The following is a 23,760-nucleotide window of genomic DNA, read 5'->3' on the forward strand; positions in this document are numbered from 1 at the left end:
TAGAAAATCTATTTATTGCTTCTCCACCTGGACAAAAAGTCATATTGGCATGGGTTTTTTTTACCAAAAAACTTATTTTTATGATATCTTCTTGGTCTTAATTGAAAAAGGTGCTGATCTGGGATTTAATCTACCTGCCACAATGGCCAGCTTAAAAATCTTGTTATCAATACTTTTCCTGATTGAATGGCCATACAAGCATGGGGTTTACTAAAAGACTTCTTTTAACGTTTTGTTGATCTTAAATTTAAACTTTGCTGATCTGATCATAGTATGTGGCCATCATGAAAATGTTTTAGATACTCCTCATAAAGTCATTTTTACATAATGTTTTCATCAGAAGAGTTCTGACGGTGTCTATGTGGTTCTAAATGACTAACCTTCAGTATATCCACCATGAAAATATTTTATAATCTCTATACAAGAATAGATGGCTATATCAACATGAGGTTTTCAGCAGTAGACTTCTTGTGATACTTAGCTGGTCTAGATTGAAAATGGCATCAGTCATACATCCATTATGGCTGCCATGACAGCTGTCAGATAAATCATGTTGCTACTACTCACATTGAATGGATGATCAGAAATGGGTCTTAGACCAAAATACTTCTAATGATGTGTGTTTTGTCATAAATGAAAATGGTACCAATCTGACATCCAGTATATCCACCACAGCAGCTATTTCGAAAATCATGTTATCAGTGAAGTATATTAGAGATGGTTTCAACACTCAGCACTTAAAAGGAAACGGTGGTCTTATCTTGAATTCCAGGAAATTCTTTTGCCAAATAGAGCATGTGTCCCTTCAAGGGGCTCTTGCTTTTTGTTTTAATTTTTTTCCACAGCATAATTACAAATATATTTTACAAGGAAACTAATTATCTATGACCAGTAACAAGGCCTGAGGGAAGATTAAAGTTAACAATTTCAGTTTCACATTAAAATTTGTTCTAAAGCTACTGAATTTAGACTTGTACTAAGTGCTTTCCATGGTAGACCATAGGGTTGCTACGTGCCATCAAGATGACATCAAATACTTGTGACTTTATCCCGTTGATATTTTAAAGTATTTGAAAATTGTAATGATTATGACATTTTATGATAGCTACATGGCAGGATATATCTTGCACTTTAGATCTACAAGTCATTAAAATTGTCCAGTCAAACATTCTGATACAGTTTAGAATGGGATGAAAAAAATCATTTGTATTGCTCCAAACTTAGAAGAAGAAGAAACTTAATTTTAATCCTGAACTTAATTTGTCCAATGAATCCTAAATAGCATGTATTTGAAGTCTCTTCTAAGCAAGAGTTATTGAAATTGGTTATATTTTCATTCAGTTACTGTTGCCCACTGATGATGTTATCTGGATTAGAGTGACTAGTTTGTTTAAGAATTTCCCATATTAAGATGATCAGAGAATACCTTCATGAAATTCTAAGAGGTCATTGTCACGTTAATTATTTTCTACATCAGACTTACTCCCACTAGTTAAGGCTAAAGTTTTCATCTTTGCATGGAATTGTATATTAATTTGTGTTTTTTTAAAAAAATTTCAGTCAAAAAGAAGGCACCTCTGGATATCCAGTACAAAGAAAATGTGTATATTAATGACGAGAGAGCATTGTATGAATATATGCTTGCACCAAGGTTGGTTTTCAGATGTGTATTTGAGTGTGCATATTTGTTGTTGTGTGCTAGTGGAATTCCATGCATACTGTAACATCCACTAATACCTGGAATGAAATATAATTAGTGCAGGGATTAAAAGTTCCACTAGTTTGAGACAGTGTGAAATATTTGCTGGCCAGGTAAAATATTATAATCATTATCAGGAAATAAAGAAATGAGACTTTTACTTTATATTATAATAATCTGGATTCCAGACAAACTTGATTGTTATAAAAGTTTTGAGCCTGGAAGTGCTAAATAAAATAAGGGTCAGTTTAAATTCATGCCTGTTCAAGAGTGTACTTAGGTAATTTCAAGTTTATATTTGTGTTATGCATGTCAACAAGACAAGTATATTTAATTTGACTTTCTTCTACTTTTGATCATTGAACTATTAAGTTATTCCTGGTCTGTAGAGTGGCTTGGTTGATTCTGAGTGCAAAAGAAATTTGTCTGTATTTACATCTGCTATTTTGATTCAGTGGCTAGTGTGTTAATACATATGTCAAGAGTTGGCATTAGTTACATTTTGTAGTAAACTGAATATTGACTCAACTCTGTTGGAGTTTGACCTATACTTAGTGGAGTCCTGTTGAAAAAAGAAATGTTTTTTTCTGGTTCAATTACTAGTGTGTCCATAATTCACTTTTTCTGGTTTAATTACTAGTGTGTTCATAATTGACTTATTCTGGTTCAGTCACTAGTGTGTTCATAATTGACTCATTCTGGTTCAATTGCCCATGCATTCATGATTGACTCATTCTGGTTCAATTGCTAGTGTGTTCATAATTGACTCATTCTGGTTGAGTTACTAGAGTGTTCATAACTTCACTATTTTTGGTTTAATTACTAGTGTGTTCATAATTCCTTCTCAGTAAATTAATAGTGTTCATAATTCACTCTTTCTGCTTAAATTACTATTGTGTTCATATATCAAGAATGATTTGTAGCAAACTAAATATAAACTTTAGTCAGAAAAATAGACCAAGTACATTACAATGATAAACTTTATTTTCAAATTAGGATTTTCTTGAATTCATGTTTAAGATGTAATGTACAGGATAATGGAATTTGATATATATTTATGTATAAGCATTTAAATAGCACATTAGTACAGTAATGGCTATATGTTGCCAATTAAAAATGAACTTCTAAAAATGTAAAAAATTAAGCATTACACACAATATTTTTTAGGAAGATAATTGTAAGGAGTTGAATACTGCTGTGTACTTGTTCATATTACCTCGATGGCAGTTTCATTTCCATGGCTCTTAAGGCATTGCCAATAAATATTTTTCGACTCTGGATTCAGCTGTTTAATAGTTCTGTTGTTATTGAGTTCTGAAGTGTAATATCTGATTTATGCTCTTATTTATAATTATTTTTAAAGTGCTAAATATCTCAAGATTTGAAGACTGCTTGTGACGTAACAAAAACTGGTATCCTGTGAGTAGCATTAACTTTACATTATATGCTTAGGTATCATGTATATCAAAATTATTTAAATTTTCCTCTAAATTACATATAAGAAACTTATTGTACTATGATTTTTCACTTCCATTTCTAGTGATCTAGCAGTGTTGCCTGCTTTCTTTAGGAGAAATCCATATGATTCTGTTCAGAAAGAAAAGATTTTGGTTTACCGAGTTAGAGATGTTGAAGCCAAGTGAGTACATTATGTATTTTATTTTTTCTTCACTTTTTTATTGCACGTTCTATGGGTCATTCAGTATCAGTGATTTCAAACATATGAGGAAATTGTCTTTATAGCTACCATATTATCATAGCTGTCAATTGTCCCCTTTATCCTGTATTTGTCTCATATTTTGAACCTGAATAAGAGTGTAAATTTTTCTTGTTAATAATCCATTTTTTTCATAAAAAAAATATAATTAAATATTTCCTTGCAATTTTCCATTTAGAACAGACTACCCAGTTCCATTCTGAGAAAAATGCATCGCATATATATAGGCATATAGGGTTCTGAAATATATTTGGTTAATTTGAAAATGAGTTGTTAACCACTACCGGTATATTGGATTGCACAATGCAGTATCCCACTATCACTATACCTCATCTTCATAATATTCATTTTCTAGTCATGTCAGAAAGGAAAGAAGAAAGATTCATAATTTTCTCCAGCAAAGAAAAAACAACTGGAATGACAATTATACCATCATGTTTCGATTTGCAAAACCATCTAGTAAAGGAGAAAACTTTATATTTTCAAATTGTGTAAATGTGATTTTGCTATTGGGCATGGAGGTGCCCATGACATAAAACTGCACGAAAAAGCTAATAAACATCAACTTGCTGCTTCATTATCAATAACTCATCCTGAACTTATGACATTTATAAATACCAGAGAGAACCTTGATGTAATTCTATTGATGTTCAGTTTACTAAATTTCTTTAAGAAATGGACCTTCCTCTTTCAGTTGTCTTGCTGGCAATTTATTTTGCACACATTTTCCAGGCAGTAAAATCACAGATGATTATTCCTGTGCTAAAACAAAAACAGTTCAGTAAAAAAATCATACAGAATTCAGATCATCAATGAAAGATGGTACATTGGAATCAGTAATGATTGAGAGAAAAAAACAAGGTGTGAAATGACTCTTAGAAACAGCCTCTGAGTGTGTGTTTCACTCTTGCACATTCTGAATGGGCACCCGAATGGAACAGGGTACCCATTCAGAAGGTGCAAGAGTGCAACACATGCAACTTTGACAATAAATGATTAAATTAGCTACTGTCCTACTTTACTGATGGTTGTAGATGTTTTACATAGCTATATTTGCAGAAAAGATTTAAAAATCAGTATTTGTTCCTGATATTCAGTTTTTTGTCATAAGCAATCAGTATTTTTGTACTTGGGGGTCGGCAGCTGTGTTATTTAGTACAGTAACTGACTGTCTACCAATGGCACAGTAGACTTACACAGTAACTGACTGTCTACCAATAGCACAGTAGACTTATACAGTAACTGACTGTCTACCAATAGCACAGTAGACTTATACAGTAACTGACTGTCTACCAATAGTACAGTAAACTTATACAGTAACTGACTGTCTACCAATAGCACAGTAGACTTATACAGTAACTGACTGTCTACCAATAGCACAGTAGACTTATACAGTAACTGACTGTCTACCAATAGTACAGTAGACTTATACAGTAACTGACTGTCTACCAATAGCACAGTAGACTTATACAGTAACTGACTGTCTACCAATAGCACAGTAGACTTATACAGTAACTGACTGTCTACCAATAGCACAGTAGACTTATACAGTAACTGACTGTCTACCAATAGCACAGTAGACTTATACAGTAACTGACTGTCTACCAATAGCACAGTAGACTTATACAGTAACTGACTGTCTACCAATAGTACAGTAAACTTATACAGTAACTGACTTTCTACCAATAGCACAGTAGACTTATACAGTAACTGACTGTCTACCAATAGCACAGTAGACTTATACAGTAACTGACTGTCTACCAATAGTACAGTAAACTTATACAGTAACTGACTGTCTACCAATAGCACAGTAGACTTATACAGTAACTGACATTTTTTGAAAAGATTTCAGAATTTTTAAGTTTGCTGAGTCATATTTAATATTTAGTATTTCCAACAGGTCATCCTTTTGTAAACACAGTATTAAAATATTTAGATATTATAAGCTTTTAAATGAATATTTTACTTAACTTCTCCTAACTGAGGCTTTTATAGATTGAACAGTTGAAATGTTATAGTCTTTATATTTAATTGCCCTGTAAGTTATTAGAATATCAAGTGAAATATTTTATAATTTGTATCCTACCCACCCATATTAAGAAGGCACAGAACAACATACTACAAATGTCTTTCTGTTCATCTGTGCATTTACCTATTTTAGACTTTGCACAAGAGCTTCAGTTCTAGATATTTGTGTAATGAATAAATATATAGTTTGCGTGCCCAAACTGTCAAAGGCCAGGGTCACTGACAGAAGAAAGAAAAATGGTCTTGGCACAAGCATTAGTTCAAGACCTTTAGCAGCTTTCAAGTAATCATACTTTTCCCTCCTTTTTGTCAGGCTTCATGCTTTTCTCTTTTGAATACATTCCCTGACAACATTAACATTAAGAAATAAACTCTGCAACCTCCTGAATCCTGTCCTTTTGAAGAGACTGTAGAATTTGTCTTTGACATCCGTACACCATATAGACAAAGCGAAGAGACTCATACCCATTACCTCCCCTTACTGTTGCTGGGTGACTATCCATCAATTGGATGTTCACGGGTTTTAATCTTTAGCCAAGATCTTATCAGTATAATGCCATGAAGCCTTTGAAATCATGAATATCTTCATGATTTCAACTCATTCATCCAGATCAGTATTCATGCAGATTTTTTTTACAGTTATATACCTTGTGCTTCAACACTGTTCATTGGTGTTTGTTGCTGGTTGTTTATTTGTACACACTGCATATATTTATCCTAGTTTAAATAACAGGTGTGGTCATTTTAATATTTGAACACTTTGAGATGTTATTTTATATTTTTCATCATTCCTTCAAATAGTGATGATGAAATGCACTAAGTGCAAATCTTTTTTAAGTTGACAAGGACATGCATATGTGTCTCTCTTGCACAAGTGTTCTTCCATCTTTGTTACTGTTATATGTGAAAGCTTATTACAGTTTTTATTTCCGATACTGTGTCGTTCTTTTCATTTGAGATTAAACAAAGTCAACAAACATGCATACTAGGTGCATCACAAAGTGTTCAACAACTTCTGACTAAAGAGTATACACAAAGTAGTCAGAAGGAATTTGGTCCATGGTGTTGTGAGAATCTTGTAGAGAAAGTTCAAGTCTAGATCGAAGGAGAGTGATGCAACCTCCATTTGAGGCTTGGAGTTAAAGGGGGATTTTCCTCCCTTATGTTGGCAACCCAGTGGGTCTATTTCCCCATGCATGTCAGAGCATGGCCTTCAGGCCTATAAGCCTGGGTGCATGGGGCATTTGTTGGATTTTGATTATCCATATTGCCATCCTTCAATTCTGTATGCCCCCAGTCCGAGTCATCCAGGGATCTGTTGAGTCAACATGTCTATTTTTGCACACATTCCTTCAAATCACTTCTTAGCTAGCCATCCGGCCAACCATACCTTTTGAGATACAGACAACAAGGAGGTACAAATGCATCATCTCTTTGCCTGGAGGTTTGAAACCTCCTTAAGCAGTCTTGGAGTTAATCAGACAGTCTTGGAGGGGATCACTCAACACATTCACTATATACCAGGCAAGAAGAATATTCTGGTGGACAGTCTGTCCAGAGGGAGGCAGGGTGGTTCTCATTGAATCATCTCAGCATCGGTCCATCTTTGTTGTGGCTGTGGGGAGGACTATTGTGAACTTGTTTACGATTAGGCTGAACATTAATCTTCTCTTCTTTGTCTCTCCAGTCCCAGATCAGGAGACCTAGACAGCTGATGCCTTTAAGCTGGGGTGGATTCAGCTTGTTGGTAGAGAAACTCTAGAGTTGATCTCAGAGGACTGACCTGCTGTCATAGCTCTTGGGATCTCTTCTATACTGCATCCCACAGATTCTCCACTGTCATGCTTGGCCCATCTCAAGCAAGCAATTTGCCTGCACCAGTTTTCGAACAAAGTTGCAACTGAATTTTCCAGGCTAGGAGGCAGTCCACTTCTGAGGTATACAATGCAAAATGGAGAATCTTATGTGACTGTTGCAGTAGGAAATGCATTGATCTTAGCTGTTTGTGCTCCTCGTTGAACACAGTGGCATACTTTCTTCCTTTTGTTGTCAAAGAGAGAAATGTTCAGTCTCCACCATTAGAGGCTGTACGGCATCTCTGCCTAATATGCTTAAGTTCTCTGTGGGTAATGTCTTTGAGGAGAAGGAATAAACTTCTTGCCATGTCTGTAAAATAAGGTTGTTTGTTTATGGTTCAGCAGTAATTATGAATTGGTTTCCCCTAATCAAACCAGTGTTTCTGGCAGAGAACCAGCTTCCTTCATTAGCTCCACTCTCTTTTGAGATTCCCAGTCTCAGTTGTATTAGTGCTTGGGATGATCATGATAATGCTACTCTAACCAGCTAGGTCTTTATTGTTTTCTGTTGGGCCATTTCAAAAGGGAGAAGGAAGAGGCGGGAGCACCTTTTCCTGCCTATTAAGGGCTCTGCTGAGATTTTGACATCCACCATTTCCAGGTGGATTGCCCTCACTATCAAGAAAACTGACCAGACACTCACTGAGAGTGATCTTTCCTTCTGAGAATTAAAGGCCACAAAGTCTGACCTATTGCAACTTCCTGGGCATATCTTAATCATTCTTCACTGGCAGATGTTAAGAGAGTAGCAGTTTGCAGTCAGAGTACTTTCACCATTGATTCTAGTTGCACTAAATGAAGGGAATTTTCTCATTGAGCCATATAGTAATGGCTCAAGAAGTGATTCAACATTCTGCCAGTAGGAAGACTGCTACTGTAAGGCTAAGTACATTAGCTTCTTTTGAAAGAGTTTCCTGAGGCCATCAGCCTCCCTCCAAACAGACCGATTCAGCCTAGGCAGCAGTGACAGCATAAAGTTTTTTTTTTTTTAGAGGAGAGGAATAAAACTAGTTGTAATTAGTTAAAACGAAGCATTCACTACAGTGGTCACTCTTGTTAAGTGACCCTCTGACCAGTGGCCACCTACTTTTTATGGCAAGAATCCCATGGCACAGATGAGTTTGTGTCCAAAAATACCCCTCAAGGATATTTAAAATTTACATCTTATGAGTGGCCACATGTTTTCCAACATGCTGATAGAGGTCCAAACTTTAATCCATTCAAAGAGGTAAGTAAGCCAATTATTCTTAATGCTGTGTGATCATCAGATGTCAGGTTTTGTAATTGATAATTGCTGGCTTTTATTATTGAGTCAGTCTCCAGAATGGTGTTGGTCTTGAACAGATCTTCTCAGCATACCTTAGCCAGTGCTGTCATTGCAGCTGGTGGAATAAGGTGCACTGCTTTCCTCCTCCACTTTCATTAATGATCATCATCATAAGGCAAAGGTATGGTCAAAGCTGTCGTCCTCTAACCTACTTTTTAATGGCCAGATCAATCAAGTATACAAAGTAGCCAAATTTTCCTGCCCCTCACCTGCAACATCAGTGCAGGGACATTTGGGGAAATAAACAAAATAAACCAAGGGACATAACTCAAACACAAACCCCTGGCAAGTTGTCTTATCATAGTTTCTCACCTAAAATGAAACACATTTCTTGCGAACCACAGTGGACAAAAGATGAGACATAGCAATTGATTACGTAAAAGCTTCTCTACACCACCACTGCCATCTCTCAAATAATGACATTGTCTCCTCACCTCCCTTGTTACAGATTCCGGTTGGAGGAAGGCTTCATTTCATTGCTGCCAAATGGGACAAGATTTACAATGGCAATCACTAGACTCGACAAGTGGTTTCCAAAGGATTTTGCACCAGTTTCAGTATGCCTCCTCAGTCGAGAGTCCCATCAGCTACAAACATTCCAACACACCTATTCAAATACACCACCTTGCAGCAAGAAATAAACAACCTACTCCAGAAAAGGGCAGTAGAAATAGTGTAAGATACAAATTCCTTGGGAATTTATTCCAGACTTTTCTTGGTCCCAAGGACAAACAGCACTCTGCACCCTGTTATCAACCTAAGGGTTCTCAATCAATTTATTCATGTTCCTTGATTCTCGATGGAAACATCACTGTGAATTTGAAAGCTTTTCAAGAGGGAGACTTCACAATCAGCATGGACTTAAAAGATGAATACCTTCATGTCCCATATCACAAGGCTTCCAGAAAGTTTCTGCTTTTTGCCTACAATGACATTTTATCAACTTTGAGCACTCCCATTCGGACTCAACATTGGTTCCTGGGTCTTCATGCATCTGATGAACTGTACTGTGGCTCATGTTTGGACCACTTCACCTCCAAGGTGGAAACATGTTACCTGGCCTGGATGACGTCCTGTAAAAATATCAAGAGATTTTTTTATTAAAACAAAGTACGATAGCCCTGTCATACTGATTACAAATCTGGGTTTCCTCATTAACAAGGACAAATCTGACCAAGTACCATCTCAAAAATTTGTTCATCTAGGTATGGAATTCAACACACAGGTAAACAGAGTATGTCTCCCAAAGTAATGGGCATAGAAAATAAGGACCATGGTGGCTTCATCACTCTTGAGGGATTATCTCTCTGCACAGGAATTTCTTTGCCTTCTAGGGTTGCTCAACGCAGCAGCAGACCTCATAATCCGAGGTCGCCTTTATATGTGCCCAATTACATATGAATCTTATAGCCCAATGGAGGTCAAAAGTTTGCCCATAGGACCTACCTTTCCTCATTTGCATAAATATGAGGTACCATCTGCAGACTTTGAGTGACCAAGCTTGGCACATAGTGAGTATACCTCAACAAGTACAACCCCCAGAGGTCACAGTCATATCAATATTTTTGAGGTAAAGGCCATTTTGAAAGGCTTTCACTAATAGCATGAATTTTTAACTGGAAAGGGAGACCTTATTCTACCTGACAACTCTATGGTGATGACTTATCACAAACAGCAAAGTAGAACCAAGTCCCCAGACCTTTGCATACTGGTGTGTTACTTTCTAAAATGTCATTGTCAAAAACAAATCCACATTCAAGTTCGCCATATTCCTAGATGCCCTAATGTAATAGTAGATTTTTTTATCTGGAACAATAAGATAATTAAACACAGATGGAATCATCTCTCTGTCCCTTGGTCTTCACTCAGATATGCACCCAATGGGACTGGCCATTAGTGGACCTGTTTGTGATAAGGTGGAATACCAAGCTCTCAACCTTTGTCTCACCTGCCCTAGATAACAAAGCCTGGGCTGTCAGTGTATTATCCATAGACTGGAACAGCCTGGACACATATGCTTTCCCTCCAACACCTCTGATTTCAAAGGTTATACAAAAAGCAAGAGAAGCAAAGTGTCATCTCTTTCTCATTGCACCACTCAAATCAGCAAAATATTGAATCAACAACCTCCTTGGTCTCACAATGGAAATTCTCTGACAAATCGTGAATTTCCATCTCCTACTCATCCCATCCAGAGCTACTGAACCTGAACATCTGCATCATATTAAACAGGTCATCAGAAATAAACAGTTCTCACATCCAGTTGTTGAATAGTTTAAAGGTAAGAATTACAATGACCCAATATAGAGAGGGTTGGTTCTCTTCACAATCTTCTAACAAAATTGCAAAGGTTTGCTATAAGTAAGGAACATGTAGCTACGGGGGTTTGGTTTGCTATAAGTAAAGAACCTATAGCTATGGGAGTTGAAAGATTAAGGTAACTATGACCCATCAGTTGATGCTGTCCAGACTTGGCCATGCCCTACTGGTGCTTGCATACACGAGTTTTACATGAGACAGGTTTAAAATATTTCATTTAAAGTAATTTTTTAATAGTAGTTTCAGTATCTGGCAAAATAAGAATAAATGTTTTAAATTGTCTTTGATATTTGCCAGATTTGAGACATTGAAAAATTTGTAGTTTATTGTAATAGTTTATGTGATTTTCAATGTTCCTAGTTTTGAATTTATTTTTTTCACGACCAAATATGAGACACCAAAAAGACTTTTTATGTCCACTTGATGTATTTAAGACTGTAATGGAAAGGCGAATCCTCAAGATTATCAAGATTCTAATAAGTGTCATAGGTACAGAGAAATGCTGTGCAAATGTGTGAAATTAATACACAGGTAAAATTTTATATACTGTATATGGGGAAACCATTGTATGTAAGAGTTGTGTGATTTTCAGAATTTTGGAAAATGTGCATGTCTAATACGTGTATTGGGAATTGTATATTTTTTAATAGTGAAATGTTTAAAAAGTTATATATATATTTTATGATATTTTTTGACTCATCATTAACAAACGTGTAACCATAAATTCCCCTCAGTTTTGCATAAAGCTTAATGCCTTCCAAAAATACTTAAGAGTCTTGAATTGAAATTCCCCTATGAGATAAGTAAACTGAGACACTTAATATATTTTCCCAAAACTTTTCAGGGCCATTGAAGTATGGGGTAGTCTTGAGAAAGTCAAGGAACAAAGACGATTGATTAGTGATAACATAAAAAAGTACACTGAAGGTAAGAAATTTTGCTTATAGTCTTTCTTTAAATAATGGAGTCTTTTTTCCCACTGAAACTTTATATTTTTTACTCACATGTATGTAGTGATACCTCACTCATTATAATGTTCCATCATACAGCAAGATATGGTCATGGATCCTTTAAATTTTATTTATGAAATTCTAGTTTTAAATGTCTTGTCAGAAAATAAATAGTTATTATCTAATTTCATATGAAACATAACCATTTCATTGTAGGCAGCATACCAATTATTACATCACTTTGTGATGTACCCCATCATAAGGTAGTCATCTGTAAAATGGTACACTTTTCTTTTCATATATGTTACCCAATAATAATAAATGAAGCGATACACTTAAATTAGACCCCTATGGTGGCCTAAATGGTTAGAGCTTCCACCAAGGATACGGAAGGTCATGGGTTCGAACACCAGCCGAGTCAGACCAGATACTTACAAAAATGGTATTAGTAGCTACCTTGCTTGGCATTCAGCATTAAATGGTTAGTGTTAGGACTGGTCAGCTTGGTGTCAGTATAATGTGGTTGGGAGGGACATGATGCTACATGTCTGTGGCATGATGCCTCAATGCTAGACATCACTATAAACTGCCACACTGCAGACATCATAGCAATATGACTGAAAAATTATAGAAGCAACATTAAAAATCCAGATTGCATACACACACACACACACACATGCACACATGCGTTTAAATTACAGCCACTGTCTTCCAACCTTCTCTTCCATGGTCATGCAGAGGAAGTTCAGCAACATGCTACCAAAAGGGCAATCTTCTCACAAAACAGGCCAAGTCATAGACCTAAGCACTTTCATCTTTTTTATGCAGGCACTAAAGGTTCAGAATGGAGGCACCAAGACTGCGTTATGGGTTCAGAAAGGAGATTTTGTAATCAGTTTAGGTCTTCAAGATGCTAACCTCCATATTCCAGTCCATTGTCTATGGAAGTTCTGGAGGTTTGCATTCTAGGATACGATGTACCAATTCAGGGAATATTACCTGGGTCTTCACAAGAATTATGGACAAAGTCATGTAGCACTTTAGAGCCACCTCTATGTTCTTGACTCCCAGCTACCTGAATGAGATTCAACAAAAGCATCAGGACAAGACATCCTTTGTTTCACTTTTGTGCCACCTTGGATTTCTTGTAAAAAAAATCCAATAACATCCCATCTCAGACATTGTACCTTTTGGATATGGAATTTAAAATGCTTGTGATCATGGTCTTTCTCCTGAAGATTATGCCTTGAAAATCATCGTGACAGCATCTGTATTCTCTCCATCCCAGTTTAGTCCAGCAATTTCTTTACCAATTAGGTTTCTGATTGTGACATTGGAACTTGTCATCTTGGGATATATACTTATGAGACCAGTGTGAATGATTCTTTCATCCTAGGGGTGATTGAAATTTGGCCTACTGTATCAAGTGATCCCAGTTTTAGGATACATGAGGTCCCATCCAGCAGTGGGAGAGCCTCACCTGGTTTATTGTAGATATTCCATTGTAGATTTAGCTCCAGGAATTATGATCTGCACAGATGCTGGCATGACATGCTGTGATGCATTCCTCCTGCCATCATTTCAAGAAGTGAGTGAAGTGCGTCTCCTTCAGGAGTATTCATCATATATCAGTATTTTGTTGATGAAAGCCATAGTGAATGCGTTTCAATAATGGCAGGAGACACTGTTTGAAAAGGGTGTTCTTATCCGGTCTGTCAACCCTGCTGTGGTAAATAACATTTGAAGGCAAGTGGTGACCAGATGCAGACCACAACCATCTGGTTTGGAATTTTCTCAAATAACAATGTCATTGACAAATCCATACTTAAGTCCACCACATGTTGGGTAGACTCAGAGCCTTAACTAACTTACTGTTCCAGTGGAATCAGCTACTTCAAACTGAATAGTCTGTTCACCCCTAGATATGCAGACAATTCAAACTGAATAGTCTGTTCACCCCTAGATATGCAGACAAATCTGTCTCTGCAGGGGTAAGCCAATTTTAGGTCTGTATTAGAAATTGTGGAAAGCAAAGCTAACCACCTTTGTCTTTCCAGTCCCAGATCCAGAATGCTCTTTCCTTGAACTGGAACATACACCAAGTGATGGATAAACAGTCAGTTCAACTTAACAGTAGAAATTCCCAATAAAATGTTTTGTCTTCACCTACTCCAGCAAACATAAATGTTGTTTCATCTTGAACCATCGTATCAGCAAGACTTTGGGAAAACAATTCTCAAAACAAATGGTGGACAGAATTGAATAGGACAAGATGGACCACTGCTTTCAGAACTTATTAAGAGAAATGGAGAGCTTTCTTCCCATGGCATAAGCAGAAATACATTACTCCATTTAAAAAAGTCTTGATACCACAAACAACTTTCTCCTTTTGCACTTTGAAGAGAAGTTAACTTCCATCACTATAAAAGAAAACCTACCATTCCACAATCTCAGGAATGTTCCATCATCTTGAAATGGAGAATGTAGTTGATTTAATTATATCTGATTTAAAATATATTTATTTCAGTTTAATTGTTTGTCAGTTTTACATTTTTTTAAATTTTCATTACATGATATTGTAATGTAAATTTATTCACTAGAGATGATACTTTTTTCAGATAAGTTTGACCTTGACTGTTTGTTTTATAAACACCAGGTGTTGATCTAAATCCTGACCTTGATTCAAAATTTGTAGCGACCACGTAAACAAGTTCTATTTTTATTTTAAAATGATTGGTTGTTGTTGAGGTCATGATGGGACTGCATGTTTAAGATGTAAACAATTTTTTTTTATTTCTTAGAGTAAAATGATTGGTTTTTGTCAGGGCCACACTGGGTAGATGTGATCTTTAATTAGTACTTAATTTCTATAAGCTTCTAGAACTTGATAACGTGACCCCTTGTTTACGTTTAGAAGATGATATAACTGATGTTTTGGAGAATTATTCTCAATTGAAGCTGGGCTGTTACACAGGAAGTTGCATGTTGTGCTGTTTGGAGTTATTTCAAATTACTTGGATTGGAGTTATTTCAAATTACTTGGATTCAAAAGGATTAATTGTTATTCCTGGAAAATACATGTGCTCATGTGTGATTCTTAGTCAAAGACAGTTCTTATAAGAAATTTATTTAAATTTCCAAAACCGGAGCGATAATTCTTGTTTCTACAAGGAACTGTAGAATTCAACACTACAGATTTTGCCATACATCATCGTTTTCCATCTTGGGTTCTTTGCTGGGATTCAAACTTGAAATCAGTAGAACATTTTATTATTAGGACTACTAAAATTTTATTTGTGGATTATTCTTGGATTATTTTTGGATTTGATTCTATAAAACCATAAGTTCATATTTTTTCATTTTTACAGAATTTTTCCAGGGAAATAAATTATAAAATTTTTCAAAAAGCTTGTTGTTTTCACTCTTTTGTTTGTTATTGTTCATTCAAACCTAAACACGTAACATAAGAGTAGGCCAGAACAAAGGCATCTGTGACATTCTGGCAAACCCTTTGATCCTAAGTCTGAAACGGAATCATCCATGGGTTATGACACGGCTGAATAAGGCACCTTTTCAACCCATGTCTAGAACCTTTTTGACTGACCTCTTGAACGAAATCTGTTTCCATGATGTTCTAGCCACAGCAGGCAGAATCATCAAGATACAAGCTTAATCCACCAAACTATTGCAGTTCCATTGGGATGGGTAAATTTCACTTGAGTCAACACCTTCATTCATTGCTGAGAACAAGCTTGTGGGTAATCAGTGATTTGTTGTGAAACCTCTTTCCTTGTCGAATTCTTCACGTCGAGGACACCTACAGGACACAGTCATAGCTTTGAAGAGGCACATAAAGTGATCTGTGTGAGTGAAAAAGTGACTGATCTTATTTTTTTCCACCACTAATGGAAGGAAAGGACAATATTTCAGATCAAGTTCTATCTCCCTGGGTGCAATGGTGTCATTCCCTCTGCTTGAAAAATATCCCAACACAAGACCAGATGAGTTTCTTGCACATATCAACCCATACAACTAGGGCAGTTGCCACTGCATAGTATTTGGGCATAATTGTTCCCAAACTTGTATCATCCAAACTGTGGGATGGAAGGCAGAGATTGCTTTCTGTAGCTTTTACCTCAGAGACCTTTCATTGCAAAGGATTAAGTTTTACCAAGTGGGAACTACTGCATCAGCACAACAGGTTATATTCCTGGGGCATTCAGCAGCTTTGCAATGACTTGGTCACACAGCTTCCACTAGTTTTGTTTGAAGGCACATTTTTCCTAAAAGTTGTATTTAGGCATATTTGCAAGATTTGAGGCTGCTTTAAATTAGCGGAGATGAGGTTGGGCCTTGTCCAGTGTAAGATAAGCTCACTCTACATCTTATCATTATTTTATGTATTTTTATCTGGTATCATATTTAAAAAAGAAATCAGTTTTGGAGTCAAATATGTTTCTTTGATAATAATTATCAAATCATAAGACAGACATGCAGTTCCATTCTCCCTGTAGTTACATTTGTAAAATTTGACAACGTGCATATCCACTCAATTATTAACTGATGGATGTATAGGATTTGGCATCATCTATTCAATCCAAGGTGAGATAACTCTTGTCTGACTTCCATTTTGATAGGCAAATAACTTAGTATTTTTATTACTGAAAACAAACTTTGGCAGTTTGGATTTGCAATGATATGACTAAAAAACTGTTAAAGCTATGTTAAAAAATCCTAATCACACACCCACACAAATATGGTGTCCCAACATATATGGTATGTGTCAGTCAGTTTGCCATACAGTATATGTACCAACCAGTTTTGCTATACAGTGTATATATGAATAAGTTTTGACAATTTTTCTCCATTAAAAAATACACAGACTGCTTGGTTAAGGATGAAAAATTAGCTCCAGTTTCAAATATAGAGATTTGTTTTAATGTGCTACTCTGTTTTTCAGATTCCTTACAGAAGTTATGCCTGTATGGTTTAGGAATGATGTGCATTTAATTTTTAATTTGAAACTTCTTGGCAACATAAATTTTGCATTTTCTTTTTCTTTAGATTTACCAATGATGGGACCCGATGGAAAAGTTGTGAAGTCCACGTATGTTAATTATCAAGCAGAGGTACAAATTTGTCCATTGGACATATTTAGCAGCAAGAAATACTCACTTAATTTACTAAATTTTCTATACTGAATCCATAGCTATCAGATTCTTCATCCAGTTTCTTTTTTCATTATGCCAGCTATGAATGAATAGACTGCTTTCTTTCAAATATCTACCTTGTTTAATGTAGCAGCATTGCAACACTACAGTCATATGTATTGGGATATAGGTCCTTTTATGGTGACTCAGCATATCATTTTATGAATGATAATGTTAGCTATGGCAATGAAGTATGACTCACTCTAGTGTTTAGAGAGTACAGTTAAGTTCTAATATTGTAATGAAATGTGACAATGCAGCCAGATTTATCACAACTTGTCCATTTAGACAAAAACACAAGATGTCTATTGCAATATGCATTGTTACAGCCTCTTCACTGTGATACATATTGTATTACTATATTACAGGCAATACTCTGTCTATATCATAGTTCTAAATGGCTCTTATTTCAATTTAATTGTTTGTCAGTTTTAAATTTTTTATTTTTCATTACATGATATTGTAATGTAAATGTATTCACTAGAGATGATACTTTTTCAGAAAATAGTTTGACCTTAACTGTTAGTTTATAAACACCAGGTGTTGATCTAAATCCAGACCTTATTTCAAAATTTGTAGCAACCATCGTAAACAAGTTCTATTTTATTTTAAAATGATTGTCGATTTTCGTCAGGGTCACACTGGGTAAACGTGATCTGTAACAAGTACTTGCTTCTATAACCTTCCAGAAGATGATCACATGACCCCTTGTTTACGTTTTAGAAAGACCATATAACCCATGTTTTGGAGAATTAATCTCAGTAGAAGCTGGGCTGTTAAACTGTTAGTTGTATGTTTTACTGTTTGGAGTTATTTCAGATTACTTGGTTTGGAATTATTTCAAATTACTTTGATTCAAAAGGATTAATTCTGTTATTTTTCTGGAAAATACATGTGCTCATGTAATATTGTGGAACAAGGACAGTTTTTTATAAAAATGTATTCAGCTATCAGAAACCAGAGTGGCAATTCTTGTTTCTACCAGGAACTATAGACTTCAACACTACAGATTGCAGCTAATGTCATTGTCTTCCATCTTGGATTCTTCGTCAGAATTTGAACATGAAATCAGTAGAAGATTTTGTTATTAGGACTAATAACATTTTCTTCTTGGATTATTCTTGGATTATTTTTGGATTTGATTCTATAAAACCGTAAATTCTTATTTTTTTCATTTTTACAGAATTTTTCCAGGGAAATAAATTATTGTATATTTTTAAAAGCTTGTTGTTTTCACTCTTTCTTGTGTTACTATTTATTCGAGCCTAAACAAGTGACATAAGACTGGTTGACTGAGCCTGATTACAAGAGATGATTTGGTTGACAATAGATTAAAATCATTACATATCATGAGATATATGTGATACCGACCCTGAATAATTTATGTATCCCTTTAAAATGCAAACTGAATGATGAATGAAGTGAAAATGAAAGGTAACAAGCGATGAACAAACAAAAAGAACACAGAGGTTTGATTTTGTGGGTTAAATGGCATTTTTGAGCACATGATAGGCTATATATGGCATCGAGTATATTTTGTGGAGGAATAGCCTAGGAAGAACCACACTAGTGGCAAGCTTTCTCACATAACTGTTGACCCAAAGCTCAAATCCACATGGAAAGTGACGAGATATGAGTGATCTGTAATGGGGAGTACCTTTAAGAAATGTTAGCAAAAACTTTGAAAAGGGAAACCTAATCGCTATATAACCATAGATAATGAATGATTAATCATAAAAAATAAAAGTTATGGCATAAACAGTGCTACTGCCTAGTCCAAACAAAGATGCATATGCAAATCTATTTGAATCATAATGTGCCAAAATTGGTGCTAATATCATTTCTTGCTTGATATCAGTAAAAGCTTCTTATATAACTTGGATCACAGGTCCACAAGCTTTTGGCTTGCAAAGGTCACTTACCAGGTTGTGACGGAAAAGCAGCAAATATGAGTGTATTTAGCTTAGCAAATCATTTTAAGTAATCAGTTTCAGGTTCATTTGTTATGCTGAAGGTATGAAAACTATTTCCATGAAAACTAAATGGATATTCACATTAGATTTGGGAAAGATGCATCCCACTAAGTGCAGATAAAATATTTTATGTCTGTTTTGGCAGCTGTTACAATATTGATTTAATTTGCATAGTTAAAGGTTACAAGTACAACAGTTTCTTTAAAAACAGCAACTGTTTGGGTGAAAATTCTCCTTGGAAAGTTGTTAAATGTCTTGGGAATGTCCTCGAATTTATTTCTTCACAAAGTCTGTATCAATCTTGAGTATCAACCTGATGATATGAATACTGATTGCTTGATGGACAGCTCTCGGACCAGTCCAAGCTGCATCACAACCTGTCATGGCTTCATGAACCAGCCATAGCATTGAAGAGCAAATAGCCTCTTCCAACAGGACAAACATTGGATTATACCTCATCCCAGTATGATGAAATTGTTGCTGACATTGAAGGCCACAATAACAAACTTCCCAGTGCCATTATGGACTCATGTCCAAACCTCTGGTACCATCCTCAGCTCCATCATGGCTTACCAGCATAGCGCCTGCTTTGGCAACAATACAGTTCTGTATGCCAGATAGCATGTTTGACCATTGGTTAGTCATGTAAGCTAAACCACTTTTAGCCTTGGCCCCCTCTGCATCACAATCCTGCACCAGCTGCATTGATGAACCAGTCCTGGATGCCCAGTACCATTCTTGGGCTGTTGATCATTCATGCATGGGACATAGATTCAGCACTGCCCCTGGTTGCATCACAACCCACTGGCTACAGTGACGATCGTGTCCTTGATTCCTGGTGACATTCTCATACCTTCAGCAATTCATGCACTGGTACTTGCAATATCATGGGCTATGATAATGATAGAGTCCCAGCAGTTGTACTATAATATTTCCAGATCATTTATGATTTGCTCAGTGATTGTATGGAGAATACAGTATCCCAGTATGCCTGAACATCCAGTATAGTTTACTGTCCTTCTTGGCTGGTGTCATCAGCTTCATCACATGCACTGCACCAGGTACCTGCATCATCCCATTCCTCTGCATTTAATGACTCACACACACACACACACACACACACAAGTTATCATCCTTTCTTAATCTGAGTTTTGCCCACCTCTAACTAAGATGACATTGGTATTGCACGCATTATTGCATCCATCAATCTACTGGCCATGAAAGACCAGCCAACATTGAAACAGCTACCACAGCCTTGTTGAGTCACTCATTTACTATCCTTATGCCTGCGATTCATACAACAGTCCCAGCTATTGACAGAAACATTACATGCCAGGGAATGTTGAAAAATTGTATCAGTTCATATAGAATGGAAGTTGTTTCTAAACACATAACAACTTCTTTAGAATATTGATGCAGTTAGATTCTTGCTCACTTGGTATACATGGCTATATTTCAGCAGCCTGGATACATCCAAGCCTCACTCATCAATAGCTTCAAAGGGCAGCAACGGCTTTGAAATGTTGCATTGGTAGGAACCATACTTGACTTGGTTTCCGGGGCTAATTGAATCAGGATTTTGTTCCAGATGGTTCTTGGTGTCAAAACCCAATGGCATGCATGGCCAGTCATAGATCTAAGCTCTCTTGACCTTTTCGTTTGGGTACCATGGTTCACAATGGAAACACCAAGATTAGTTCTCAGTACCATTCATGAGTGAGATTTTGAATTCAGGGAACTTCCTTTCAGTCAAAACCAGTACCTGGGCCTTCATGAAAAATGTGGACAGAGTCCAGTCACACTTCAGAGCCATGACTGACTTCCACCTACGTGGATAACATTCTGCAAAATAATAAGTTGGGTTATATTCTAGATCAGAATATGAAATCTTTGTTTCACTTATTCTTCACCTTGGATTCCTTTTAACAAGAACAGATCTGTTATTTTACCATTTCGACATGTTACCCACTTGGGTATGGAGTTTAGAATCCATGTTTCACTTATGACAGATCCTGCTTTCATTGAGAAGAACTGGCTCCCATTCATGGACAAGCAGACTTCTTGTGGGAAACTTTCCTCCAAAAGCATCTACAGAAGCCTTTAGGGGCTGTGAAGTGAAAAACTAAAGTGAACTTAGCCAGTAAGAAGACGGAGATCTTGTTAACCTCTTCCATTGAAGAAGAAACGGTCAGTTTCTCAACTCAGGCTCATTCATTATAGATACCTTGGGTTTATTTGTTCTGCATATTATGAAGAACTAACCCAAGACCAAGTGAATTTCTTGTGCATTATTGACAGATGAGTTTAATAAAATACCGCCAGCACAGCATTCAAGCATAACTGTTCACTGACATTATCCAGGCAGTGGGATGGAAGTCAGAGATGACTTTCTCAGAGAGCTTTCATTCCAAAGGACTCCAATTTAATCTGCTTGTACCTTGAAGAACAGTCTAGGCTTCCTTGTTGGTTCATTCAGTAGTTAGTGTGACCACTTGGCTTCCGCAGTGGATTCGTGAAGAGTAGGGGTGTTTATCTCCACAAGCAGCATCTGTGAATATTGAGATGTTAATACTAACTTGTACCTTTTACAAGGTTTGAAGTTGCTTCTCATACTTTATTTTATCAGAAAATTGAGCCTTCTTAGAAGTAAGGGGATGTTACTCTTTCCATCCCTTACCTATTCTCTTAATGTGTTATGATTGGGCAACATATTTGAAGAAGCAGAATGTTTCCTTGCCAATATTTTCCCAATCATAATATGGGCACACTCATCCCAGCTTCCACACCGTTATATGTAAAACCTGACAATGCATGCAAAACAGCTTCATTAGTTTAGCACCAATCACTATCCAAAAGGAGATAACTTTGACTCCCACCTAGGTTGGCAGGTGACTTTTAGAAATTTTGTTGCAAAAAAAAAATCTTGAGATTTGTGATGTAGTTGTCATACTCCTAATTCCTAATGTATTACAATTGGGGAAGTAAAATTAAATAAACATATTTTACTTGAAAAATCAGATTCGTTTTAGACGTAAATGCAAAGGTGTTTGTAATGCATATATAAATGACTGTTGACAAGAAAACACTTGCAGAAAACGATGAGATAATAAACATTACAGGCCAGGCCTCAATGTCACTAACACAACTTAATTTAAATATGGACTTAAATATATAAATCAGAGTAGACTTACTTTATATACTCACATATAAGCCCCATCACTTATAAATTGACCCTTGACGTTGAGACTGAAGATCTTATATTGATTTGCTTAAAAATCAAGTGAACAATTGCTGTTTGAAAGATCCACTAAGCTGTCATTAAAAAATGAAATAAAAACAAAGTCTTTTGTGTACACTGTAAGTCAGAATGTAATTTGCAAATCAAATCCATCTGTAAACTTCAAATTGTGGTCAGATTTGTACTCTGGAAAAAAAGAGAAGTCAGACTGGCTCTGTGAAATCTCATTAAAATATCACTGTAACTGAACATGTGTCAGCTGTTACGCTTGATCACAGAAGTTAAAATATGCACTAACAGAGAACTGAATATAGGATTCTGCATGGCACCAATGAGGTATCAAATTAATGGCATGTTCAAATGATTGCAAAAAAGGCAGGTGCTGCATTTTCAAGATTGAATACAGGACTCTTCTTTCCACTGAACAAATATTAAATTGTGACTTGATCAAAAGATTGTCAGTTGTGAAAACAATAGAAGATGCTGTCTCTTCAAGCTTAGGGATTAAGGTCAGATGCACAGAGAGTATGAAATTGCTCAAAAGAAGAACCACCAGATCCATAATCAACTGAACATAGGACTGTACTTGGGGCTCTGTTGGAGGAGTTGTCAGCTGGGAAAACAGAGTGGGTGGTGCATTTACAAGATAAAGGCTTATTGATCCATGTACACTGGCAGATAACTTAGGAAATATCATTTATGAATTGGATCTGGCTTATGAAAAAGGTAAATACAAATTAAGTCAAAGCTTTTATTTCGTTATGTAAAAATTATTTTGTACAGCAAACAAAATATATAGATTTGCATGACAATGAAGCAGTATACTTCCTAGTAAACACACAGAGTAAACAACACTAATAGAAACTTCACTTTTTGGTGAGAAATATTTAATTTGATATTTTCAAATTATAAAAATCCAAATTAATGTAGATACAAGTATTATCTAATTAATACCATAATGAAATGGAGAAACACTATGCATACTATAAATGTATTACAGGATGGGAATAGTGGCTTGAAAATGAAATAATATTTATTTTGTATGTACTGCAAACATTTTTAGTTTTCCAATTTTACACATAGATTTATCAGATGTTTGTATGTCATGCTTACATGATGACCACCACCTCTGCATAAATTGAATTTTATATAAAAAAAAACCTTGATTTTTAAGTAGATATAAAAAGTAAATTCTTCTGCTAAAACAAGGCCAGATTGTACTAAAAGGCAAATACTGACAGTTGTTGTACGGTTTAACACCATTTTTCAGTACAAGATAGGATATACATGGCAGCCAGTATAACTGGTGGAGGATGAACCCTAGAAAACCCCGGAAAGAACCACTGACACATGAGAAGCTACTGGCAAACTTTCTCATGTATCCGCATTAACCGAGCCTGAGATATTAACCGAGACAGACAGAAATGAGATGTCAGTGATCTG

The 23,760-nt window shown here is 36.0% G+C and overlaps 1 protein-coding gene across 2 annotated transcripts in view; it reads left to right on the forward strand.

Moving 5' to 3' along the window:
* The window catches only part of LOC149797793 (proton-coupled zinc antiporter SLC30A9, mitochondrial-like), a 94,764-nt gene that overhangs the window by 12,863 nt on the left and 58,141 nt on the right, over positions 1-23,760 (forward strand). For both annotated transcript variants that reach the window (XM_089962764.1, XM_089962763.1), the window contains exons 4-7: positions 1,561-1,651; positions 3,240-3,338; positions 11,791-11,873; positions 16,961-17,025. In XM_089962764.1, the coding sequence (XP_089818890.1) occupies positions 1,561-1,651; positions 3,240-3,338; positions 11,791-11,873; positions 16,961-17,025 (338 nt within the window). The remainder of the gene's footprint in view (positions 1-1,560; positions 1,652-3,239; positions 3,339-11,790; positions 11,874-16,960; positions 17,026-23,760) is intronic.

The sequence above is a fragment of the Sinohyriopsis cumingii genome, chromosome 6, assembly GCF_028554795.1.
Source record: "Sinohyriopsis cumingii isolate HCF-2022 chromosome 6, ASM2855479v2, whole genome shotgun sequence".
NCBI classification, from domain to species: domain Eukaryota; kingdom Metazoa; phylum Mollusca; class Bivalvia; order Unionida; family Unionidae; genus Sinohyriopsis; species Sinohyriopsis cumingii.